The sequence below is a fragment of the Mus caroli genome, unplaced genomic scaffold (genome assembly GCF_978045245.1).
Source record: "Mus caroli unplaced genomic scaffold, Mus_caroli_1 scaffold_2, whole genome shotgun sequence".
Taxonomy (NCBI): Eukaryota; Metazoa; Chordata; class Mammalia; order Rodentia; family Muridae; genus Mus; species Mus caroli.
In genome coordinates this window covers 68,171,727-68,199,382 of record NW_028227257.1, presented here as the reverse complement: position 1 = coordinate 68,199,382, position 27,656 = coordinate 68,171,727, and the positions used below count along the sequence as shown (strand labels likewise).

General features: G+C 40.1%; 1 protein-coding gene across 4 annotated transcripts in view; it reads left to right on the top strand.

Moving 5' to 3' along the window:
- Slc12a6 (solute carrier family 12 member 6) overlaps window positions 1-27,656 on the top strand; it is a 99,681-nt gene that overhangs the window by 42,525 nt on the left and 29,500 nt on the right. For 2 of the 4 annotated variants that reach the window (XM_085834581.1, XM_085834583.1), the window contains exons 2-3: window positions 15,789-15,833; window positions 26,794-26,888. In XM_085834581.1, coding sequence (XP_085690707.1) covers window positions 15,789-15,833; window positions 26,794-26,888 — 140 coding nt within the window. The remainder of the gene's footprint in view (window positions 1-15,788; window positions 15,834-26,793; window positions 26,889-27,656) is intronic. The other 2 variants (XM_085834582.1, XM_085834584.1) reach the window with 1 other exon arrangement.

Below are 27,656 nucleotides of genomic sequence, written 5' to 3'. Positions count from 1 at the left end.
TCTTTGGTTGGTGGTTTAGTCCCAGGGAGCTCTGGGGGGCCTGGTTAGTTCATATTATTGTTCCTCATATTGAGCTGCAAACCCCTTAAGCTCCTTGGGTACTTTCTCTAGCTCCTTCATTGGGGACCCTGTGCTCAGTCCAATGGATGGCTGGGGGCATCTACTTTTGTATTTGTTAGGCACTGGCAGAGCCTCTCAGGAGACAGCTATATCAGGCTCTTGTCAGCAAGCTCTTGTTGGCATCCACAATAGTATCTAGTTTTAGTGGTTGTTTATGGGGTGTATCCCCAGGTGGGGCAGTCTCTGGATGGTCATTCCTTCAGTGTCTACTTCACACTTTGTCTCTGTAACTCCTTCCATGGGAATTTTGTTCCCCCTTCTAAGAAGGACCAAAGTATCCACAGTTACTCTTCCTTCTTGAGTTTCATGTGTTTTTCGGATTGTATCTTGGGCATTGCTGTCTTGAGAGCTCAATCTTCTTATCCCAGCCTGCCAAGCTGCTAAACTTGAAGGCATGTACCACGGATGCCCAATACATTCAATTTTCTTAATAATAATTGTTTAATGAGTATCTTCTATCTATCTGATCCTCACAATTTTATGTTTTATTACATAAATAGAAAATTTTATTTTCATTGCCTAAATAGAAAATTAAAGCTAAAACTTATTTAGTCATTATCCCAGGTTAAATGAATAGTGCAAGTTGAATTTAGAATCTTACCTGCATTTTTACCTCCCAGTCCTGTGTTCTTGTTTCCATTGCCCCTTGTATGTGCCCTTGTATATATGATGGTGGGCTCTCCATACATCACCATTCTAGGAATTCCCTTTGTCTCTCCTGTAAAATGAAATGATAACAGCAGTAGCCACATCATGGGATGGAAATGCTGTAGAAATAATACAGATAAACTGTTTGGGTGTCTGTCATATACATATTTTAACAACTGCTGTGGATTACCATTGCTGTTATTTTTATACAAAAATTTGTTATATTTGACTCTAAAACTGTCATGACATATATATTTATATCATAAATGAATAGACTGATTAAACATTATATAAAACTGATATTATATCTGAAGAGATAGTAGAGCATTTCTCTGAAAATTAGCATGAATTACTTACGCAAGTCAGCCCAACAATAAAGTTCTGTGAAAGAGTGGATTAGCACCAATGTTTTAAAAAGATACAAATATTGTCTCACTTCTGTCCTTAACCAAGGTTGGAAATGATAGGCATATCCCTGCCTAGTATGAGTCAGAGAAGAAGAGATGAATTGTATAGCTTCTATCAAATGACTAATCGATCAGTAGCTATTTATAGGTTTATACTCTTAAACTGTTCATGTACAGGCATGTGCTGTAGTAGTGGAGATCAGAGCACAGCCACCTTCATATGGGTTCCAGGAAGTATGTCAACCCACTGGATCAACACACCAGCCTTGTAAATAATTTTATGTGATCTATAGCTTTTAATTTTAATATCTGTCCTGATAACAATGGCTAGAAGTCCTGTATTTTAACAGTCTCCATTTTATCTAGTTGCTATCCTTGAAACCATATGGCATAAATCTCCAAGCGAACCAAGGTCTTACACTGGCAGTTTTTAAAGTTTGCTCCCTCAGCTTTTTTTTCCAGAAATACAGGAATAGCATTAGTAATGTTTGTAGCTGTATTAGATGGCTTTATATTTAAGCTGCATGATGTGTCATCCTCTCTGAAGCATGTCGTGAGCCCATACTGTCTTATGACTTGGGAGACAAGGATGGATGCTGAAAAACTAATGAACAAAGAAAATATTAAAAATAACAAAACTTTATTTTAGTCCTGTAAATGCTGTAAATGAAAACCACAGTCTGTCAAAACTATAAGGTGATCGTACCATTCAGGAGGTTGAAGCAGGAGGTTATAAGGCCATCCTGAGCTTCACAGTGTCTCCGTCCTGCCCCACCAATCCCCAGTAGCACCAAAATACAGTCCCCCAAAGCAAAAATCATCATCATTTATTCTGCTCTGAATTGTGGCATAGTGTAACACAAATCTTCATTTTTACATTTATTTATTTTTGTCTTTTGGATATACATTCTTATTATGTGTAGCCCAGGCTTCTTCAACCTTGAGATTCTCCTCCTTCATATTTAGGATTATAGGAATATAATCTACCAAGCCTAGCTCATGGTTTTTAAAATGTACAGTTCAGTTGTATTAAGTATCTTCGCATTGTTCTACCAAAGAGCTTCAGAACACTTACATTGTGTGAGTCATCATACAAATCTCCACTTTTTTTTCCTCACAGCTCTTAGTAACCATCCTTCCTGGTTCTGTGTTTGACTACTTTGGAGTTTCAGACAAGTAGAGTCATATGATACTTGGCTTTATTCCTGTGTGACTGAGTTATTCCATTAGCATGTTCTCAAAGATTCATCTATCCTGTAGTTTGTGTCCAAATATTTGACTGTACATATATACTACATTTAGTTTACCCATTCAGCAATGGACATTTGAATTACTTCTCATTAAATGAATTCTTAATATATTTACTAGCTGCTGGGAAACCTCACAGCTAATCAGAGATCCAGGCCACTGATCTGTCATCACACAGACTCTCCTACCTAGCTGTCTTGGGAAATGACTGAAAGCTGACCTCTTGAACTAGGTTACTTGTCCTGTCCCAGTCTTCTGTGGTGTTTGTACCCAGCTCTGACTGCTGCTTGTCATCTTGGCTACTTTCCAACCTTATTCAGGATGCCGTTTTCTTTTCCGGGATCATCTTAACTTTCTAACTGTGCTTCCTGTACCTCCTCGTCATCGTGCAGTCTGTTCTTGATAGCAGCTGCAGTGATCCTGTGGAGATAGCAAGCCTTCCAGTGGCTTCCTGTTGTACTCAGAGTAACTCAGAAGTCCAGACTATGCCCTAGAAGGCCTCATGTGACCCATGCTTTCTTCACTGCCTGCATTCATCTCTTAGACCATGTTCCATTGCTCCCTGTTTATGTTTACTTGTTCACTGAACAGGACAGCTCGGACCTTGGTTCTGAGTATTTCCTCTATCTGCACAGTTCTTTTCCTTCCTTCCTGCCTTTCTATTTTTTCCAGAATATGGTGTCAAATTCCCTGGAACTAAGTGATAGGCAATTGTGAGCCTACTATTGGGGTACTTACTACTGTCTGAACCAAGGTTCTTTGCAAGAACTGTAAGCCCTCCCAACAGGGACATCCCTCGAGCCCTTTATTTCTGGTCTTACGCCCTTTATTTTATTTTAATTTTTTTTTAAATTTTTAATATTTTTATTACATATTTTCCTCAATTACATTTCCAATGTTATCCCAAAAGTCCCCCATAGCGCCCCCCACTTCCCTACCCACCCATTCCCATTCTTTTGGCCCTGGCATTCCCCTATATTGGGGCATATAAAGTTTGCAAGTCCAATGGGCCTCTCTTTCCATTGATGGCCGACTAGACCATCTTTCGATACATATGCAGCTAGAGACAAGAGCTCCGGGGTTCTGGTTAGTACATCATGTTGTTCCAACAATAGGGTTGCAGATCCCTTTAGCTCCTTGGGTACTTTCTCTAGCTTCTCCATTGGGAGCCCTGTGATACATCCAATAGCTGACTGTGAACATCCACTCCTGTGTTTGCTAGGCCCCGGCATCGTCTCACAAGAGACAGCTATATTTGGGTCCTTTCAGCAAAATCTTGCTAGTGTATGCAATGGTGTCAGCGTTTAGAAGCTGCTTATGGGATGGATCCCTGGATACGGCAGTCTCTAAATGGTCCATCCTTTCATCACAGCTACGAACTTTGTCTCTGTAACTCCTTCCCTGGGTGTTTTGTTCCCAATTCTAAGAAGGGGCACAGTGTCCACACTTTGGTCTTCATTCTTCTTGAGTTTCATGCGTTTAGCAAATTGTATCTCATATCTTGGGTATCCTAAGTTTTGGGCTAATATCCACTTATCAGCGAATACATATTCTGTGAGTTCTTTTGTGATTGTGTTACTTCACTCAAGATGATGCCCTCCAGGTCCATCCATTTGGCTAGGAATTTCATAAATTCATTCTTTTTAATAGCTGAGTAGTACTCCATTGTGTAAATGTACCATAATTTCTGTATCCATTCCTCTGTTGAGGGACATCTGGGTTCTTTCCAGCTTCTGACTATTATAAATAGGGCTGCTATGAACATAGTGGAGGATGTGTCCTTTTTACCGGTTGGGACATCTTCTGGATATATGCCCAGGAGAGGTATTGCTGGATCCTCCGGTAGTACTATGTCCAATTTTCTGAGGAACCGCCAGACTGATTTCCAGAGTGGTTGTACAAGCTTGCAATCCCACCAACAATGGAGGAGTGTTCCTCTTTCTCCACATCCTCGCCAGCATCTGCTGTCACCTGAATTTTTAATCTTAGCCATTCTGACTGGTGTGAGGTGGAATCTCAGGGTTGTTTTGATTTGCATTTCCCTGATGATTAAGGATGTTGAACATTTTTTCAGGTGCTTCTCTGCCATTCGGTATTCCTCAGGTGAGAATTCTTTGTTCAGTTCTGAGCCCCATTTTTTAATGGGGTTATTTGACTTTCTGGAGTCCACCTTCTTGAGTTCTTTATATATATTGGATATTAGTCCGTTATCTGATTTAGGATAGGTGAAGATCCTTTCCCAATCTGTTGGTGGTTTTTTTTGTCTTATTGATGGTATCTTTAGCCTTGCAGAAGCTTTGCAGTTTCATGAGGTCCCACTTGTCAATTCTCGATCTTACAGCACAAGCCATTACTGTTCTATTCAGGAATTTTTCCCCTGTGCCCATATCTTCAAGGCTTTTCCCCACTTTCTCCTCTATAAGTTTCAGTGTCTCTGGTTTTATGTGTAGTTCCTTGATCCACTTAGACTTGACCTTAGTACAAGGAGATAGGAATGGATCGATTCGCATTCTTCTACATGTTAACAACCAGTTGTGCCAGCACCATTTGTTGAAAATGCTGTCTTTCTTCCACTGGATGTTTTTAGCTCCCTTGTCGAAGATCAAGTGACCGTAGGTGTGTGGGTTCATTTCTGGGTCTTCAATTCTATTCCATTGGTCTATTTGTCTGTCACTATACCAGTACCATGCAGTTTTTATCACAATTACTCTGTAGTAAAGCTTTAGGTCCGGCATGGTGATTCCACCAGAGGTTCTTTTATCCTTGAGAAGAGTTTTTGTTATCCTAGGTTTTTTGTTATTCCAGATGAATTTGCAGATTGCACTTTCTAATTCGTTGAAGAATTGATTTGGAATTTTGATGGGGATTGCATTGAATCTGTAGATTGCTTTTGGCAAGATAGCCATTTTTACAATGTTGATCCTGCCAATCCATGAGCATGGGAGATCTTTCCATCTTCTGAGATCTTCTATAATTTCTTTCTTCAGAGACTTGAAGTTTTTATTATACAGATCTTTCACTTCCTTAGTTAGAGTCACGCCAAGATATTTTATATTATTTGTGACTATTGAGAAGGGTGTTGTTTCCCTAATTTCTTTCTCAGCCTGTTTATTCTTTGTGTAGAGAAAGGCCATTGATTTGTTTGAGTTAATTTTATATCCAGCTACTTCACCGAAACTGTTTATCAGGCTTAGGAGTTCTCTGGTGGAATTTTTAGGGTCACTTATATATACTATCATATCATCTGCAAAAAGTGATATTTTGACTTCATCTTTTCCAATTTGTATCCCTTTGATCTCCTTTTGTTGTCGAATTGCTCTGGCTAGGACTTCCAGTACAATGTTGAATAGGTATGGAGAAAGTGGACAGCCTTGTCTAGTCCCTGATTTTAGAGGGATTGCTTCAAGCTTCTCACCATTTACTTTGATGTTGGCTACTGGTTTGCTGTAGATTGCTTTTATCATGTTTAGGTATGGGCCTTGAATTCCTGATCTTTCCAAGACTTTTATCATGAATGGGTGTTGGATCTTGTCAAATGCTTTTTCCGCATCTAACGAGATGACCATGTGGTTTTTGTCTTTGAGTTTGTTTATATACTGGATTACGTTGATGGATTTCCGTATATTGAACCATCCCTGCATCCCTGGGATGAAACCTACTTGGTCAGGATGGATGATTGTTTTGATGTGTTCTTGGATTCGGTTAGCAAGAACTTTATTGAGGATTTTTGCATCAATATTCATAAGGGATATTGGTCTGAAGTTTTCTATCTTTGTTGGGTCTTTTTGTGGTTTAGGTATCAGAGTAATTGTGGCTTCATAGAATGAGTTGGGTAGAGTACCTTCTGTTTCTATTTTGTGGAATAGTTTGTGAAGAACTGGGATTAGATCTTCTTTGAAGGTCTGATAGAACTCTGCACTAAACCCATCCGGTCCTGGGCTTTTTTTAGTTGGGAGACTATTAATGACTGCTTCTATTTCTTTGGGGGATATAGGGCTGTTTAGATCATTAACCTGATCTTGATTCAACTTTGGTACCTGGTATCTGTCTAGGAACTTCTCCATTTCATCCAGGTTCTCCAGTTTTGTTGAGTATAGCCTTTGGTAGAAGGATCTGATGGTGTTTTGGATGTCTTCAGGATCTGTTGTTATGTCTCCTTTTTCATTTCTGATTTTGTTAATTAGGATGTTTTCCCTGTGCCCTCTAGTGAGTCTGGCTAAGGGTTTATCAATCTTGTTGATTTTCTCAAAGAATCAGCTCCTTGATTGGTTGATTCTTTGAATAGTTTTTCTTGTTTCCACTTGGTTGATTTCGCCCCTGAGTTTGATTATTTCCTGCCGTCTACTCCTCTTGGGTGAATTTGCTTCCTTTTGTTCTAGTGCTTTTAGGTATATTGTCAAGCTGCTAATGTGTGCTCTCTCTAGTTTCCTTTTGGAGGCACTCAGAGCTATGAGTTTTCCTCTTAGAAATGCTTTCATTGGGTCCCATAAGTTTGGGTATGTTGTGGCTTCATTTTCATTGAACTCTAAAAAGTCCTTAATTTCTTTCTTTATTCCTTTCTTGACCAAGGTATCATTGAGAAGAGTGTTGTTCAGTTTCCACGTGAAGGTTGGCTTTCTATTATTTATTTTGTTATTGAAGATCAGCCTTAGTCCATGGTGATCTGATAGGATGCATGGGACAATTTCAATATTTTTTATCTGTTGAGGCCTGTTTTGTGACCAATTATGTGGTCAATTTTGGAGAAAGTACCATGAGGTGCTGAGAAGAAGGTATATCCTTTTGTTTTAGGATAGAATGTTCTGTAGATATCTGCCAGATCCATTTGATTCATAACTTCTGTTAGTTTCACTGTGTCCCTGTTTAGTTTCTGTTTCCACGATCTGTCCATTGGTGAAAGTGTTGTGTTGAAGTCTCCCACTATTATTGTATGAGGTGCAATGTGTGCTTTGAGCTTTACTAAAGTTTCTTTAATGAATGTGGCTGCCTTTGTATTTGGAGCATAGATATTCAGGATTGATAGTTCCTCTTGGAGGATTTTACCTTTGATGAGTATGAAGTGTCCCTCCCTGTCTTTTTTAATGACTTTGGGTTGGAAGTCAATCTTATCAGATATTAGAATGGCTACTCCAGCTTGTTTCTTCATACCATTTGCTTGGAAAATTGTTTTCCAGCCTTTCATTCTGAGGTAGTGTCTATCTTTTTCTCTGAGATGAGTTTCCTGTAAGCAGCAAAATGTTGGGTCTTGTTTGTGTAGCCAGTTTGTTAGTCTATGTCTTTTTATCGGGGAGTTGAGTCCATTGATATTAAGAGATATTAAGGAAAAGTAATTGTTGTTTCCTGTTATTTTTGTTGTTAAAGTTGGCATTCTGTTCTTGTGGCTGTCTTCTTTTAGGTTTGTTGAGGGATTACCTTCTTGTTGTTTCTAGGGCGTGGTTCCTGTCCTTGTATTGGTTTTTTTCTGTTATTATCCTTTGAAGGGCTGGATTCGTGGAGAGATAATGTGTGAATTTGGTTTTGTCGTGGAATACTTTGGTTTCTCCATCTATGTTAATTGAGAGTTTGGCTGGGTATAGTAGCCTGGGCTGGAATTTGTGTTCTTTTAGTGTCTGTATAACATCCGTCCAGGATCTTCTGGCTTTCATAGTCTCTGGTGAAAAATCTGGTGTAATTCTGATAGGCTTGCCTTTATATGTTACTTGGCCTTTTTCTCTTACTGCTTTTAGTATTCATTCTTTATTTAGAGCATTTGTTGTTCTGATTATTATGTGTCGGGAGGTATTTCTTTTCTGGTCCAGTCTTATTTGGAGTTCTGTAGGCTTCTTGTATGTTCATGGGCATCTCTTTCTTTAGATTTGGGAAGTTTTCTTCTATAATTTTGTTGAAGATGTTTGCTGGTCCTTTGAGTTGAAAATCTTCATTCTCATCCACTCCTATTATCCGTAGGTTTGGTCTTCTCATTGCGTCCTGTATTTCTTGGATGTTTTGAGTTAGGATCTTTTTGCATTTTACATTTTCCTTGATTGTTGTGCGGATGTTCTCTATGGAATCTTCTGCACCTGAGATTCTCTCTTCCATCTCTTGTATTCTGTTGCTGATGCTCGTATCTATGGTTCCAGATTTCTTTCCTAGGGTTTCTATCTCCAGTGTTGCCTCATTTTGGGTTTTCTTTATTGTGTCTACTTCCCTTTTTAGGTCTAGTATGGTTTTGTTCATTTCCATCATCTGTTTGGATGTGTTTTCCTGTTTTTCATTAAGGACTTCTACCTGTTTGATTATGTTATCGTGTTTTTCTTTAAGGATTTGTAACTCTTTAGCAGTGTTCTCCTGCAATTCTTTAAGGGATTTTTGTGCTTTCTCTTTATTGTCTTCTGCCTGTTTAGCAGTGTTCTCCTGCATTTCTTTAAGTGTGTTATTAAAGTCCTTCTTGAAGTTCTCTATCATCATCAGGAGATATGCTTTTAAATCCGTGTCTAGCTTTTCCGGTGTGTTGGGGTGCCCTGGACTGGGCGAAGTGGGGGTGCTGGGTTCTGATGATGGTGAGTGGTCTTGGTTTCTGTTAGTAAGATTATTACGTTTACCTTTCGCCATCTGGTAATCTCTGGGGTTAGTTGTTATCGTCGTCACTGTTTAAAGATTGGAGCAGAAGCTGTGTTCCACTCACCAGCAGTCTCTAAATCCTGCGGCGGGGGTCGTGGGTAGCTGGCGGGTGTCAGCGGACCCTGCGCTCTAGCTACACCGGTGCTGTTCCGGCCGGATGAGGCCTGTGGCCCTACTCAGGCCGGTTTCTGCTTCCCTAACTAATGCAGTCTCAGGTCCCGCGCGCAATTGGATTGGATCAGAAGCTGTGTTCCACTCATCAGAAGTCTTAAGATCCTGTGGCGGGTGTTGTGGGTATCTGGCGAGTGTTAGCCGACCCTGTGCCCTAGCTATCCCGGTGCTTTTCTGACCGGAAGAGGCTTGTGGCCCTACGTAGGCCGGATTTCTGCCTCCCCAACCAGAGCAGTCTCAGGTCCCGTGTGACTGGACTGGCGCAGAAGCTGTGTTCCACTCACCAGCAGTCTCAAAATCCTGTGGCGGGGGTCGTGGGTAGCTGGCGGGTGTCAGCCGACCCTGCGCTCTAGCTACACCGGTGCTGTTCCGGCCGGATGAGGCCTGTGGCCCTACTCAGGCCGGTTTCTGCTTCCCTAACTAATGCAGTCTCAGGTCCCGCGCGCAATTGGATTGGAGCAGAAGCTGTGTTCCACTCACCAGAAGTCTTAAGATCCTGTGGTGGGTGTTGTGGGTAGCTGGTGAGTGTCAGCCGACCCTGCGCCCTAGCTACCCCGGTGCTTTTCTGACCGGAAGAGCCTTACGCCCTTTATAATCCAACCATCAGCATGCCTTTTAAACAGTTAACCAGGCATGTTGTGTGGCTATGTAAAACCTCCCAGTAGACCTTGTTCAACGTAAAAGTGACAATCATTGTCTTTTCTTCAGGACCTTGAATGTAACTTCTATCTACCTGTTTCCTGACCCTTTTAACCACTATGCTACTCATTACCCTCAGCACATCACACGTCCCCAAGTGTACCAAGCTGACTCCCATTTGATACTGCCTTTCCTCCTCCATTCCCCTGCTCCAAGCAGTCATTTTCAAGACTGTCATGCTTACCTTCTTTTTATAGAAACTTTTATTTTTTTAAGATTTTATTTTTATTATTTTAATTATGTCTCTTATTCTACGTACCTTGGCCAGTTAGTCACCCTGTGTTAGTCTACTGCAGAAAGAAGCTCCTCCAGTGAATGTTGAGAAATACATTGATCTGTGGGTATAATCATAAGTCATTAGGAATGGGGTTAACACTTTGTCCATTTGGCAGAATAATAGTAGTAGCTTCTATGACCTATTGTCTGACTGGCCCCATGTTCTCGGTTCAATAATGGTGTCAACTGTAGGTTTCATTTGGGGGAGCAGCCGTAGAGTCAGTCAGAAAGTGGTTGGTTCCTCCCAGACCCATCATTATTGTAACTGGCAGGATTCATTTCTGGGAATGATTGATGGTTTCTTTTGTCTCTTCTGGTAGCATGCATAGTGTTTTTTAGCACTGTGAAAACTAGAGGGATGAAGCTTCCACCATCTTGATTTCCCCGTATTCTATGACTCAAATACTGTTTGACTCATCAAGTTCTGAAGGGTTAGCCAAAAGCAGTGACAGTAGCCTATAATGTTTGTTGGGGAAGTCTCCAGGACTTTACTGGCTGCAGTTCCAAAAAAAAGTAACTCATTCCTGAGACTTAAGCTTATATTTGTCCCCAGTTACAGGGTAACTCCATTTTAACTCTCTTAATATATGTATCCACATGTATTTTAGAAGCTTATACAGCAGTATATGGGAATATGACCTTTCCAAAGGGTCTTTAGTGTTATATCCCTTCCCTACTCCCTTCCCTCTCCTACCCTCTTCTTTCCTATCCTTCTCTCTCTCTCTCCCAGTTCCACAATTTCTTTCTGCCTTTCTGTACCAGGTCTTTTATTAATGATTGCCTCCTCAGAAAGGTTTGCCCAGTTAACTCAGTTAACTCCTTAGCTAACATTTACAAACTCAAATTATGGTTTTTATTTTTCAGGGCTGATGATTGAACTAAAGTTATTTTAATTATTAATTTTCTTTGTCTTATCTCTGAATATCTGCATGAGGGCAGGAACTTTATCTTTTCAAAGGTAGGCAAGTGGCAAATGTGAAAGAAAAGTTCTTACAGGAAGTGAGAAATTCCAGTGACATAAATGATAAGAAAACAAAGTATCATTGTTGCTGATAGGGGAAAGGGTTTACTGGTCTGGAGAGATGAAAAGCTAAGAGAGAAAAGGATGGCGTGGAAGAAAAACTTGAAGTGAGCAGAGGTTGTTTGAGCTGTTTAAGGAAAGAAGCTGTCCCCATATCATAAAAGTACATGGTAAAGCATCAGCCTCTGATAGAGAAGCTGAAGCAAACAGTACAGAAGAGCTAGTGAAGATGACTGCAGACAGTGGTTACGCAAAACAGATGCACGGGGTACACAGCACAGCACAGCCCTTGAGAGGAGGAAGGTCCCAACCGGGGCTTCTTTAACTAGAGAGAAGACTTATCTCTGGCATCAGAGGTCAGCATTGCCCTTTTGGGAGCTAATGTATCTAGGGAGGGGACTAAGTTGAAACTGGTGGTTAACTGCCATTCCAATGCCCTTAAAAGTTAAGCTAAGTATATCCTGCTTATTTATATTCTGTAACTGAAGCTTAAACCTGAATGGCAATGTATTTGTTTTGACTTAGTCTACTGAGTATTTCCAGCCACTGTTGGCCTACTCCTAAAGGGGGAAGAACAGATTCCATTCAAACTACCAATTTGTTGTTGTTGTTTTTGAGACAGGGGTTCTCTGGCTGTTCTGGAACTCACTCTGCCTCCCAAGTGCTGGGATTAAAGATGTGCGCCACCAACTACCAATTATGTTCCTGATCACCTAAGAAGTCTGATGAAGATGGGCAAGATTAAAATAGTTTTCATGGCCTGTTTAACATGACACCTATCCTGTAGATCAAAGAATAAATTAGGCTTTCGTGTATCCTTAAGACATGCATTTCTTAGCATGGAATCTGTTACATAGAGTAATTCCTCTGAGACTACTGAACAAAGTCACTAGAAACTGTTCTGGTAGGGACTCAACTTTGAGAACATTGATGGCCTATGGGGGAATCAGTGCAACATCACTCACAGGAGCTGGAAGTAGTTGGATCCTGACCTCATGTTTGAGGTTTGAAGCTTAAGTGAGGAATTAGCCAGATATGGAAGTGGCAGAGACCAAGGATTAGAAGCAGAGTCAGAGACCATGTCTATTTGACAAAACTTAAATAAGGAATTGCTTTCTTGTTTTGTTTTTCGAGACAGGGTTTCTCTGTGTAGCCCTGGCTGTCCTGGAACTCACTTTGTAGACCAGGCTGGCCTCGAACTCAGAAATCTGCTTGCCTCTGCCTCCCGAGTGCTGGGATTAAAGGTGTGTGCCACCACGCCCGGCTAAGGAATTGCCTTCTTATGGATGAGCAAAGAGTGGTTTCTTAAGCCTCTCATGGAGAAGATGGTTTGAGCATTGCTGAAATGATTCCTACTTTAGAATGTCCTCCAGTGTTGGTGCAGCAGTCAAAGATATCTGTTATAGTAGGGCTTTCACAGTGGTTAAGCTCTAGAAGCAGCTTACATATCTGTTAGCAAATGAGGATAAGGAAAGTGTGGTGTTATATAATACACAATGGACTTTTATGTAGCCATAGGAAAGAACTGAATTATGTTATTTGCAGGAAAATGGATGTAAGCAGACATCATGCTAAGCAGATTGACAGAAAGTCTAGACTCTCTCCTATATGTGGGACTTTGACTTTTTTTTTTTTTTAAGACATGAAAGTAAAAAGTGGAATACTAGGGAAGAGATAAAGGGCCATAGCAGGGTAAAGGAAGAACTTTGTCATATGGGAGAATGAATAGAAGACACGTATGTAAGAATGCATTAACAAAACACATGGTTTTGTACATTGACTAAACACTGCTGAAAGGAATGAAAAGGAGAGCAGTGGCAGTGTTGGAAAGGATTCACTACATTCTACAAAGTAAGTGGCTACTAAGTGAGACCTTGTCTCCCCAAGACCAAACAAAGGAAATGCTGTCAAACAGCATCTCATGCTCCAGAGGCATTTCTGTGTAAAGAATCAACCCTCACAGATTTCCTATTTAAAAGTTGCCATCCGCATCCACGTAACCTTAAGTATGTACTCTGCTAAACGGCAGCCATCAGCACTGAGGCAGGGCCTGCCACCAGTGACGAGACTGCAGCTCAGGAAAGGCTCAGATGATCTTGAGCATTCTCTAGCAATAGAGTATTTTGAAATTGAGGTATGTATATTGCTTAAACAATATAATGTGACTGCACACTTCATAGAAACTAAAGTGTATTATAAATACAGGTTGCGTGAGCACCAGGGAACCAAAAACTACAAATTATATGACTTATCACTGTGGTCTGGAACCAACCTCATGATATTTCTGTTCTCAATTATGAATGTTATTAGGTAAATAATTTCTCAACAGAACAATAAAAAATAATTATTTTATGGGCAATAGTAAAGCAGTAACGATTCTTATAAAAATATCTATAAATAAGCCCCACCCACAAACATTTTTCTCTCTGCTTCCGAAGGGGTGTGACAGATTGAATCTGTTTTTAGATTTCTAATTTTTTTCACTTTTCATATAATATATTTTGATCCTATTCTCTCCTCTCCCCCACGTTCTCCCAGATCTTCTCTAGCTCCTTACCCATCCATGTCATTTCTACCTCACTCCTCCCATCCCTTCCTCTCTCAAAAACAAACAGAAAAGAAAAACCCTCAAAAAATAAAAAGTGCAAAACCAAAAGAGCCCACAAAACAAAACAAAACAGGGGATCTGATTTGTGCTGAGGCTGAGGCCTGTCCAGGAGTTCGACTGATGACTCCATTGGAAAAAGCTTGGATTCCCTTCTCCTGGCATGTGTCAGTTACACATAGCTTCTTGGTTGGGGGGTACTTTGTGCACACTTCCCCTTCACATTACTGAAATTTTGTTTGGCTGAATTTGTGCAGGCCTTCTGCATGCTTTTATTCAGATGAAAAGATGCATTTTTTTTTAAAAGCTAAAGAAACACTTGCTAATGTGTTGGTTCAATTTCTCTTTTCCAAAATCAAATCAAGGAAGAAAACTCTGAAAAATACAACTAAAATATTAATCACTTAAGACTTAATTGTGGAAATAAGGTATCTACATTGTGTCTGTCTTGCTGACATTGTATACTGACAGGGATACTCTAATACATATAAGAAACCAGAGTTTGTTAAGAGCTCCTTTTTTATTCCTTCTGTCTTGGGGTTCTTTTTTATTATTGCTTACTGAAGTAGTGGAGGTCAAACCCACTCTACCACTCGCTATGTCCTACCCTTGGAGTCTTTCCTTTAAAGTGGTATGTTTAATTACATATGACATATATATGACACATGGTGAATATTATTTTCACTTTGTGTAAAATATTAGTAACATTTAAAATAAAATATTTACCACTGGCCAAAAAAAGAAAAGAAAAGAAAAAAAAAAAGAACCAAAACACTGCTACTTTTGTATAGCTTCTTGGAGAAAATTTAAAACTTCAATTAGAAATTAGTAAAATTCATTCTTCACACACCCGTGGTTTAAATTTATTTTCATTCCTTCAGATACTTGCATGGAAGCCAGATGCAGTTCACAGCATCTCAAGAGACTTAGTTTTTGAGGAAAGTAGAGCTTAGGGCCGTTTCCATATTTAGTCCTTAATGCTTTTCAAGACCTTAAAATAAGCTAGTGGTTGATGTTAAGTGGTGGTTGTCGGTCCCTCCTGCATTAGGCATTTGGCTTGTTGCCACTTTCAGATTATTGATGAAACGGTCTTTTATCAAAGCTGCTTAGTCACTAGATCTTCAGGTCATAGGATCCTCAGGATTTTGGTAATAATCCATGCCTTTGAGTTGCTGCAGAAAATGTAACTCATGTCACAGGTCCTGAAAGGTTAGACTTCTGCTTTATGAACTACTGCTGCCTGGTCGCATCTGCATAATGATTTTTTATTTACTGTTTATTGTGGTAATAGGACACAAAGTTTCTTGCTTTAGTCAGTTTTTACGTGTATATTTCTGGGCAGTTATTACCTGCCCTTACTCCTAAATTTCCTGAATTTCACATCATCCGAACTTTAGCAATAATGCCCATCCTTCATTCAGTGAGTCCCGCTAGCACTCATCTTTCTGTCTATAACTTCGCATGTGACCAATATTCTGCATAAATGTGATTAGATAATAGGTGTTCTTTGTCTGCCTTTTTCTATTAGCATACTGTGTTTGGGTTTCATCTGTGTTTTACAGAGCATGGTCAGAATCCCATTCTTTTTATGGGGATAATGCTGCAGCCTACAGGACACCACTATTCATTGACTCCTCCATTTGCCGGAGGACAGCTTGGACTGCTTTTGCCTTTCACTTTTATGAATAATGCCACTGGAAACTTGGTTACATGTATATATCTGAGTCCCCACTTTCAAGAGGTTTTGGGGATATATGTGAAATTGTTGGGTCATATAACTCAGTAACTCAGTATTTAATGTATAGAAGAATGTGATCATTGTTTTACAGTAGTTTTGTTCTTTTTTTTTTACTCTTTTGTTAATGTTCGTTTTATTTATTTATTTTAAGTTTTTTCTTGTCACCTTGTTTGACTTTTGTTGCTTGAGTTTTAAATAAATGTTTGTTTTGGTCATTCATTTTTTTCCTATCCTTTTCAATTGTTTGTTTTTCAGACCCGAGTCAGAACTCCATCACAGGGGAGCACAGCCAGCTGTTAGGTATAGTATTGCTCTGGGAAGTATCTCTGTAAAGTCTCCCTCTTTGTCCCTGAAGACATTGCCTACTCCCCTCCATTTCTATTTTGATTCTTTCACTTTGCTCTTCACTCCTCAAGCTTCTCACTGTTTATTTACAATTTGGTAAGATATATGAAGCTACTGTTGTAGTTAATTATTAAAATCAGTAGTCAGTACAATTTTTAATTACATTTTAAAAGGTAACTTTACATAATCTGTAGCTAAAAAAAAATCTTAACTTCTTTTTCCAGGATAGTATTGAAAAGAAGACATTCTCTTGCACACATTTGCTGTGGTAGGTTTGCCCACAAACACATCATATGTACACAAAAATTATTTGAAAGTTAGATTAAAGTGGGCAAGAGATAGTTAATCAAGTAATGGCACTTGGCCTGAAAGCCTGGTGACCCAAGTTTGGTCCCCAGGACCCTTGCACATGGGAAGGAGAGAACCAACTCCACAAAGTGTTCCCTAACCTCCACACTGGCACGGTGGCACATACACACACACCCTGTTAGGAACATGTACAATAACAATTAAGATCATAATATCATGGTCTGTACAGATATTCTTCTCGTTTATTATGTTGGTATTAAATCACATTTTAATTGCTGGAAGCCGATGAGTTTCTGTGATATGCTCACCAGGTAAAGCACTTCCCTGCTAACCTGAGTTTGAGTCCTCGGACCCACATAGTAGAAGGAGAGAACCGACTCTCTCAGGTTCCTCTGACCTTCACAGCACAGTGCAGCGTGTGTGCATACACCCACCATCACCCCACACACAGAAAATAAGATACAATAATAATGTAATTACTGAAAGCCTTCCTAGACAGCATGCCTTTAACAACCCATAAAATTGATAGTCCAGTTTCTTACCTATGAAACAAGTTATGGAAGTGATTGATTTCCTCTAGGTATTATTTATTGTAGGGAAATTGTACTTTGACATGAATTTTATAAGCTCTCAAAACTTGTAGATTTCAAAACATATCCTTGGACTCCTTTCTACAAATACTGCAATGAGGAATCCAAGCAGCACAAAAGATCAATATTAAAAAAGCAAATTCTTCAAAGGGTCTCTTCTCCCCAACACCTCAACTCTACTTCCCCAAGTACTTAATTTTGACTACTTATTAGGAATTCTAGAAAAAGTTATTTATGAACGTTCATGTTCTGTAGTACGTTTCCCTTAATGTCAATGGCATTGGGTCATTGGAATGGCCTTTTGTTGTTCATGTTTCCTCATGGTATCTCCTCTCAGTACATAGGGATCTCTCCATCCTTTATGTAGAGTGCAGTGGGACTTGGTTGTCACTGCAGCTTTACTCAGCCACTTCCCCTCTTCATGAGCATTTAGGTTTTTTTCTAGAACACTGATAAAAATATATATATATATGTTAAGCCGGGCGTGGTGGCGCACGCCTTTAATCCCAGCACTCGGGAGGCAGAGGCAGGCGGATTTCTGAGTTCGAGGCCAGCCTGGTCTACAAAGTGAGTTCCAGGACAGCCAGGGCTATACAGAGAAACCCTGTCTCGAAAAACCAAAAAAAAAAAAAAAAAAAAAAAAAAAATGTTGAAGGACATGTAGATGCTACTCTTTCTGAGGACCTGGGTTCGATTCCAAGCACCCATATGGCAGCTTACAACCATTTATAACTGCTCTTCCAGGGAATCCAGTGTCTTCTTCTGGCCTATATAAGCACTTCGTGCATGTGGCACATGAACAAGCATGCAAACAAAATACTCATACCCATACAATATTTTCAAAAGAAATTATGTTTCCGTGAGCCTCTTATACTTGAATCTGTGCAGTCACAACTGTCAGTACATTTGTATGCAAATTTTCTCAGTGGATTTATACATTTTCAACAAGATAAATCACCATAAATTCCCACCAATCTGGGTATGGAGGAATGTTTGCCACTCTGTTATCAAAAACTGATCTTCTTTTTAAAGTTTTAATATTTACTTACTTATTTAATGTAGGGAATGACATGCATGGCATAGCATGTGTGTGGAGGTCAGAGGACAACTTTCAGGCATTGGTTCTCTCCTACCATATGTGTTGTGGACATTGAACTCAAATTGTCAGGCTTGGCAGTAACTGACTTTACCTGCTGAGCCAGCTCTCCAGTCCAAACTGATATTATTAATCTATATCTTTTATATTTACTAACAGAATGTCATTTCTTTTTTTCTTTTTTTTTTTTTTTAATGAGAATTGCATCACAGGCTACAGGAATGAAGTGCACACATGGTTATGTCGGATCCAGAGGCCTCCACAGGGATGGTGCTCTGTGAGCTGTTACTGTGCTATGTGGGCAGGACAGAGATCCTTCCAGAGAATTCTGTTGGATGCTGGCAGGTTTTTTTTTTTTTTTAGATCTTCTTTTTTTTTTTTTTTTTTAATTTATTTATTTAATGTATACAAATACATGGTCTCTATCTTCATGCACACCAGAAGAGGGCGTCAGATCTCATTACGGATGGTTGTGAGCCACCATGTGGTTGCTCGGAATTGAACTCAGGACCTTTAGAAGAGCAGTCGATGCTTTTAACCGCTGAGCCATCTCTCCAGCCCCCCCAGAATGTCATTCCTAGTTTGTATTATACTTCTTTAGTTATGAGTGAGAATAAGAAATGTATGGTATGTTAATAATTAATGTTGTATGCTGGTGTGCATGTCTAGGTTTGTACACTGGCTTTTAGCTATTAGATTAAACAACAGCAACTGTGGAAGAATGTGCTATCAGAAAGTCCACAGGAGGGGAGGAACTTGATATGACTTGTTTGCTTACAGAAAAAGCTCCAGAGTATTGAAGAAACTGGGCATGCGTGCTCGTTCTCTTTCTGTCTATCTGTCTATCTGTCTCATGGCAGCACATTCCTGTAATCCCAACATGTGGGAAACTCAGGCAAAAAGATCAAGACTATAAGGCCAGCCTGGGCTACCAATCTTTCTTTTCTCCCCGAAATTATGAAATTGCCAAGATAAGCTTAAAAGTCTGAGACTGCTTGTTATCTGACCAGGAATATTTGTGCAGGGGAGGCAGGGCAAGGGTAGGAATCTATACAGTTCACAAATTACCAAACAGCATTGAACTAGACAAAGACTGAATTTTGTAGTATTTTTTACAATTGCTCCACCTTTCAGGACTGAGGATGTAATTCAGTGATTCAGTATTAACTTGGCAAACACACCCTGGGCTCAACCCCAGCACCTCCAAAGTTAAACCCCCAACACCACTAATGGGCCCCCCAGGTCTTTCTAAGAGGCTCCTATGTGTAGGCTCACCTACAGGGAACACTGACTCAACTGTCTTGCTTGCTGAATTCACTTTATAATAACATCTTTCAGACTTTGCCTGCCAAATGGGATTGAAAACAGCATCTTCAGGCTGCTAAGTGCTGCTCCTGCCAACAGGCTGCAGTTATTTTACTGTTGTATTTACTGTTCCCACTGACTCATCAGCTCTCGTGCAAAACTCAGGGTCAGGCTGAGGTGACGGATGGGAGGTGAGGTGATGGATGGGAGGTGAACCTTCTTCTGGGATAATGTATCCAAGTCTGTACTTAACAATTTGCGAACTGTTCCCAACATGTGTATGTGTATAATTTTCGATTTAAAACATTTTAGAAAGCAAGCAGGGAAACATCAGTGAGTCGTGGCAGATTTTCTTAAAAATGAGAAGATAAAAACATCCAGGCTTGCACAATCTTCTTTCATAGTATAGGAAGCCAAATAAATACTTCAATTAATTTGAGTCTTTCATAGGCTTGATACCAAAACGTAATAGTGGTAAGATGAGAAAAGCATTGCCCAGCCTAAACACAGTATCTGTAATCCGAATCACACAGTGTTTTTATTTTAATTTAAATATAAACTTTTATCACTATTTTGAGAATGTCATACATGCATGCAGTGTATTTTGATTATATTCACCCTGCTCCTCTCGTGGACTCCTCCTCCCAGATCCGACCTCTTTCCCTACTTGCTCCAAAGTTTCTGTCTGATTTTTGGGTTGTTTTTGGTTTTGGTTTGGTTTGGTTTATTTTACAGCCCACTCAGTTTAGTTTATGATGCTCACATACTCATGGATATTGAGCCATCCAGTGGAGTGTGGGCGACCTACCAGAGGCCATAAACTTAGAGAAAAGGGACTCTCCCTTCCCCAGAAGCATTACCTGTCAATGGCTGTCCAGCAAGGGGTTGGGACTTCACCTCTCCCTTCCATGCTGGAATGTTAGCCAGATTATTCTTGTGGAGGTCTTTTTACATGTAGCAGTTTGTAAAATTACCTCCACAGGCTGTGGTTTGGCTCAATGCTAAGAGTGTTTATCTACCATGTGTAAGGCCCTGGGTTCAATCTCCAATGCCTCAAAAATAAACAAATACCATACTTGCTGAAAATACATGACAGGCTTTATATATATCAAAAATGAATATACGTTCCTGTCATGGTTCACATCTATCAATCATCCCAGTATTTAGAAAGATGAGGCATGAGAAACATGAACTTTAGGCTAGCCTGAGCTACATAGACCCTATCTCAACAATGTGTGTGTAAAGTTATGTGCTTCTTGTATTAGTATTTAAGAAATATATAATCGTTTTATATAAGTAGATGGAGCATTTAATAGGAAATTTTAAACTAAGTGTCCGTAACTGGAGTGCTCTTGTGTGCCCACTCATTGATTGCTCGGTGAGGGAGAATAATACACTGTTTTATATTTAACTGTACCAGTTGACAGCCAAGTAGTAGATTTAAAAGAATTTCTTTCCTTTGAAATGTGTGACCTATGAAGACTAACAGGATGAAAATATCACATTTTACCCCTCATAAGACAATGGACCCAGGCATTAATCATCAATGCTTGTTAATATCTCAAAAAGAAAGACAACTAGGCAAAGCCAAGGATCACAGTGCAGTTCTGCAGCGGTTTTTCTTAAAAATAACAGATATGATGTGCTTCAGCCAATTCATAGGAACTCTACAGTAAACAGAACACAGCATCTTGTCGATAGCATTATCAAAACCCAATGCCTCTGAAACCCTAGGACACATGCACAATTTCTTGAGGAGGAAGAAAGCAGGCTACAGCTGAAAGAAAGAGAGCAGTCAGTCGAAATGTGCTTTGCCTGACTGCAAACTCAGCATAGACCAGAGCATCACTTGTGGGGTTTCTCTATATTGCTCAGTGTTGCCTTGCTTACCCAGAATGCATGAGTTTCTGTCCTCATCACTAAAGAAAGAAACCAGCAAACAAGCCAGGCTGTGAACCCTCATTCACGTCCCTTTCAGGAAAAAAAAGATACAAGAGAAAAAACCTAATTTTTACCTTTTTCTTTCTCACTAGTTAATACCTATACACCATATTTCTCAGAATATTTAATATAGTTCTACTTGCAACATACTTCTCAGAAAATTTCATATTTTTCCAACTTTTAATTCACTTGGAAACAGTAATTTTTTACAGCATTTGAGACAGTGTTTCCTGTTGTAGTGGATGTGGTTCCAACAGATACATGTCAGAGGGAAGTAAGCACTCTTTATATCCCAGCTCTGTCTGATGAGAACAGCAAAGACCATCTGGGGGGCCAGGAGCCTGAAGAACTCGGTTCCAAAATACAATGTTGACTGCTAGCTAATTGACAAGAGCAACATTGGAGAAATTGAACCAAACAATAAAGATCTTTAAACAAGATATTAGGTATAGACTTTTTCTGGTTACAGAGAAGAGAGAATGTAGCTTAGTGAAGGTGTGCTCAAAGCCCTGGATTCAGTTCATAGCACACACAGACAGAAAGGAAGAACAAAAGCAAGTTATAGGACATAAATGTGTCACAAAAAAACAGAACAACATTTTCAGAAGAAACAGGTTCTGTCAGTTTTCTTTTTCACTGTACCAAGAGACACAGCAGCTTCCTCATGGCATACATGCTGTTTGGGTCGTAAAGGAGAGGGAAGAAACATGGCTCTGATGGTGAGATGCTGAAGTCAGGTCATTGGCACGGCCAGTGGGGCTCTTACAGAATGATCTTATGGTTCAGTGTGATCCTTTCTTTTTAACGATCTGTGTGAGTGTGTGTTGTGGGGGGTGGGAGGGGTGCCTGTATGAGTTTATATGTACCTCACATCTGCGCCTGCTGCCATAGAGGTCAGGAGAGGGCATCTGGTCCCCTGGAACTGGAGTTAGAATTGTGTGAGCTGTTTGATGAGATTACTGCAAACTGAACTCAGATCCTCCCCAAGAGCAGTAGGTGCTGTTAACTGCCAAGGCATCTCTACAGCCCCAGAGTTCTTATATAGCTTTCAAGGGTCCTAGAATATACGCTTGGTTCTGAGTTCATGATGAAAAGAAAAAAAAAAAAGATTTTTACTTGGAATACCTAGAAATTCCACTGTGTCTAGCATTCCTGTGTAGTAACCCGACTACCAAAGCCTATGATTATCATTGGGTGGCCAAAGTGCCTTGGATAAAGGTGCTTGCTGCCAACCGTGATAACTGGAGTTTAACACAGGGCCTCCCATGGTAGATGGAGAGACCTAACACAAGTTGTCCTTTGAGCTCCATATCCATGGCAAGTGTCACATGTGTCCAGATGTACACAACACTAAGTAAATTAGTGCACTTTTAAAAATCACTTTATTGGACCAGGATTGTAGTACACACCTTTAATCCCAGAGGCAGAGGCAGGTGAATCAACAAATTTGAGGCCAGCTTGGTTTACATTGTGAGTTCTAGGAAAGAGTGAAAACCTGTGAGTTCTAGGCTACATAGTGAAACCCTATCTCAAAAAAAGTTATTGTAATAAAGTCGCAAATAGAATCATCATGTAGCTATATTAATGTTCCTATGTAGACATCTGTCCAGTTCCAAATGCTATATATACATCTCAGTGATGATATACATCCATGCAGGTAGAATAGTTTTTCTGATCCCAAGGTTCACTTCATGGTTCATGCTTTTACTATCAATTACATTTTCATGTGTCTATCACACAAAAGTATATGTGTGTTCATTTGTATTGCTCTCTTGACTTTGTCCTCCATCTCTGAAATCATTCTTCTGCTTGTTCTTGTCTGTCCATGATGGCATCTGTTGTTTTTATTTGCTTGACCATCTCATTTACTTCAAGTGTTTCTGTTCATTTTGGTGGTTTTTTTTTTTTTTTTTAATTTTTCAGTCTCCTTACCAGATTTTTCCTTTATCTTTTTTTTTTTTTTTTTTTTTGCTTTTTCAAGGCAGGGTTTCTTTGTATAGTCCTGGCTGTCCTGGAACTCACTTTGTAGACCAGGCTGCCCTCAACCTCAGAATCTGCCTGCCTCTGCCTCCCGAGGGCCGGCTTCCTTTATCTTTTGAACTTTTACCTCCAATTTACTGTTGCATTCACTTTTGAGACTGTCTTGTTGAAGTCTACGATAGATTTCCTTAATGTGTCCATCAATTGAATCTTCTGTGTGATCATTATTAAGTCTCTTAAAAAGTAAGACTCTGAATTCTTTGTTAGACATTCAACTATCTACATGGTTTTGGGTTCCATCTTTAGGGAGTTGGTTTGTTGGGATGGGTCATAGAACACAGCTGTGTCATAGTGTTTGTGTTTCTTTGATGTTGTTATATGCTTCTCTTAGAGTATGTGTGACTGTCAGTTTTGACTTCGCCATCTTTGGAGTATATTCTGTGGTGTTTCTGTGGTTCTTCCCAAAGGATTGTCTGCATGAAATTCAGCTGTGTGGACTGGAGAAATTTAGTGTTGTCAAGTGTAGTTGTCAAGGTAATCCCGTCATAGCTGTGTGGCAATAAGACTAAGGGTGGATCAGCACATGAAGAACCAACACAGCCAGGTGGGCTCAGAGCCTCCTTCATTGCCTGAATTCTGTGAATCCACTGGAGCCAGGATAGATCCACTGAGTCAGGGTACTATCTGGGGGCTGTGGCTAAAGCTCTAGGCACTTAAGGAACCCCTGAGAGACCACAATAGTGTAAACTCCAGATCCTTCAGTGACCACTGAGATCTCAGGATTCAAACCCACACCCACACTAATCTTAACCCCCCCCCCCTTTTTTTTTTTATTTTCGAGACAGGGTATTTCTGTGCAGTCCTGGCTGTCCTGGAGCTCACTCTCTAGACCAGGCTGGTCTTGAACTCAGAAATCCGCCTACCTCTGCCTCCCAAGTGCTGGAATTAAAGGCATGCACCACCACTGCCCGGCCTTAAAGACCTCTTAAGCCAACGCTCCAGTTTCTCAGGGGACCCTGGGCACTGAAGCCCAGGATACTCACTGACCTCTGATTCCACTGGAGCTAGAGATTCTTGCAGACTCTCAGATTCCAGTGGAGCCAGTGACCTAGTACCCTGGTGCTTCCTGGTCCTGCAGAAACCCAAGAGCAATAAATGCAACAGTTTCCAGTTAAGTATATAATTAAATTTCCCTGTTTTTAATTTTTTATATTATGTTATGGTTTTGGATGTTTTGCCTACATATGTACCTATATACAGCAAGTGTATCTGGTCCATGGGCCAGAAAAGGGTGTTAGATCCCCTGTCACTATAGGTATAGGTGATTGTGAGCTGCTGTGTGTGTGCTGGGAATTGAACCCATGTCCTCTAGAAGAGCAGTTGTGTCATCTCTAGCCCAACATTTCTCTGTTCTAGAAATGTCTTTTCACGTTTATTTGAGCCAAGGTTCTAACAAAGATCATATATTAGATTTCAGTCCCATCAAAAGCTTTAATCTGTAAAAGTTTACTCTCTTTAGCTTGTGATTTACTGAAGAAGTTAGATTATCTTATTTCTGACTGTGGTGATTACATCTTTGAGTATGCTTACCATGTATTTTTGTATTTTCCTTTATATTTTCTTCATTCCTGGAGAGGCTTAGTAGATTGAATGTCCATGCTTTTGCTAAGAATACACAGAATGAGCAGTATCTTGCCCTCCGTGATGTTAGTGTTGGCCAGCAGGCTCATGATTGCCTTCCGTTACTCATTGCCAGGTTAGACTTCAGCTCCTTATCAATGCTTTTCATAGCCATTGACATGACTGCCTAGATCTGGTATTTTTACAAAGGTTTGCAAACTGGCAGAGGTTTTCTGTGTACTGTTGCATGTGTCATAAATTAGCTACAATGTGTTTCTAAAAAAAGTTAACTAATAACTAGCCTTTAGCTATATAATTATCCTCAAGTGTAATTCTCACAAAACATACAGCATAGTTACTTGATTCTTCTATGATTTTTCAGTTGTATATATTGTTTCCTTAAAACTGGGCAAAATTGACTTCTTAAAAATGATTATTTTGAATGTCTCGTGTGTCTCATGCACTCCTGTTAAGTGCTCTTCCCATAGCCACTGGGAGCTTCTTCATGTCATCTCTAGAACTCATCTCTAGAGTTTGCTGTCCTTTTGCCAGGCTCCTCTAATAGATTTAAAGTAATATACAGTGCTTTTAATTTTCTTTAATTTTTATATTAGTATCTTTTTTAGTAATAGAAATCTTAGTTTTAAATAGCATACATTTTTCTCTTCTCTCCTGTCAGACTGCAATTATGTAACTTATGTACAGTTTAAAAAGCTAAAGATTAAGAAGTATTCATATAACACAAGCTCTGCTGTCTCAGGATCTTGGATTCTTCTTTGTTTGGTAGTTCATTAGATTCCAGTTAGGTGCTGTCAACATAAAAATAATATGGAAGGGTTCATACAAAAATATACTAGATGCTGATCATGAAGAGACACATATATAATCTACTACTTTGGGGACTGAGAAAGGATAGTCAAGAGTTTGAGGCCAGTCTGGGCCTCATGGTGAGACTCAAAAACTACTGCTGACTTCCAGCTGCTTGGTATGCAGACAACAAAAGACAACAGAGTGCTTAGCCCCAAATTGAACTTTGATATGTTATCTCAAGGCTGGGAGTTTTGATGGAGGGGGTGGCAGGGCAGGAAGATTGTAAGAGCTGAAGGCCATGGACGGTTTAAAGGAAACTGTTTTCCAGACAGACGTGCATCTGAACTCAGTGACTGTTAAAGTGTGCACAAGAAGTACACAAGCTCCAGCCAGCCAGAATCCGGCACAGTGGGAATGTGGTGGGATGTGTAATTCTAGCACCAGTGCACCAAGGAGCTATTAGCATTTAATGATTGCTGTGAAGAAGAGATTCAGGTTGTCATTTACTGGTAATGACCTTAATAGTGTGACTACGCACCAGAGCATACCTTAATCTCCAGAGTAACTAAGCAACACAAACTGGACCTCATGGGAAAGAAAGTTTAAAAAAAAAAAAAAAAAAAAAAAAGGAAGCAGGCTGAAAGCTGGGTTGGAAGCAATGAGAGGGTTGAATATATTCAAAATACATCCTGTGAAATTATCAAAGAATTTTTTAAAAATCATCAAAGATGAAGTCACCTATTATAAGTGATAAGGCATCAGGAAGGAGGTCAGCAACACTGCTCCACAAGCACTTGGCCAGCAACCCTGACAACCTGCATTCCATACCTTACAAAGGTGGAAGTAGAGAATCAGCTCTACCAGCTTGTCCTCTCACTTGTGCACTATTCTACACACACCCCACATTCACATACATCAAAAACAGCCTTGGAAACAGCTTTTTCTCCCATTATCAGCATTAACAATTTGTAAAGTAGCCCATGTCAAGAGCAGTATAACACACCAAGAAAGAAATACTTGTGGGTTAGTTCAAGGGTAAGGGCCCCCAGCGGTCTTTGTATTAAGGAAAAAACTTTGGGTTGATTCCTTTGGTTTCCTGATTTGCTTTTGCCAGACCATTACATTCTTCAAGCACTGCTAACTGAGGTCTACCACTCAAGCTGAACTTGAATCTGAAGTGGTTTCTGCTAACACAGAGGCAACATCGTTATTGGTGCTGCTGTCTTAGTACCCATGAAAAACTAATGTTTTCCTTTCTTTTCAGATGACGGCCATAAAAAAGCCCGAAATGCTTATCTCAATAATTCCAACTATGAAGAAGGAGATGAATATTTTGATAAAAATTTGGCACTCTTTGAGGTAATATTGTAATTATATATGTATGTGTCTGTGTGGGAGTAGAAAAGAGCATCATATTTCCCTGGAGATGGAGTTAGGAGAGTTGTGAGCCTCCCAATGTGGGTGCTGGTAACTGAATTCAGTACTCTGGAAGAGTAGCAAGGGCTCTTTCCCACTGACTGAGCTGTCTCTCCAACCTGCACAATGCAATTCATCAGCTACTAGGAAATATGAAATCATCACATTTCCAGAGAAATGTTTGGAAGTATCAGTCATCATGTTAAGCAAAATAAGCCAAACTAAGACAGATGCTGAGTAGCATGTTTTCTCCCTATGTATATGTAAGCATGTGTGTGTCAGAGGAGGAGGAGACTGGGGATGGGGGGCGGTAGGAGGGAGGGGAGAGAGAGGGTGAGCACAGGCTGTGAGTAGCAAGGAAGAGATGTTAAGGGGCAGAGAGGTGAAGACCAGATAATAGAATGCATGATGTAACCTGAAAGCAGAAGTGGGGACTAATTAGGGAAAGAAGGGGGAACCTAGTCTCTTAAGAGGGTCAGAAGGAATGGGGAAGGCAGAGGAGGAGGGGAACAAATGAGAACACAAGCATAAGACATGTGTAGGAAAATCCTTACTGAGTGTCAGGACTCTGTATCCTACCTTAACTCGTTGCCCTAATTAAACGTGGTCTTTTCTCCATCTCTGCGCTGGGGTTGGACCCCAGGCCTTGAATATGCTGGCAGCCACTCTCACTGACCTGTCCCCTCAGCTCTGCACAGTCTTTCAAATGTG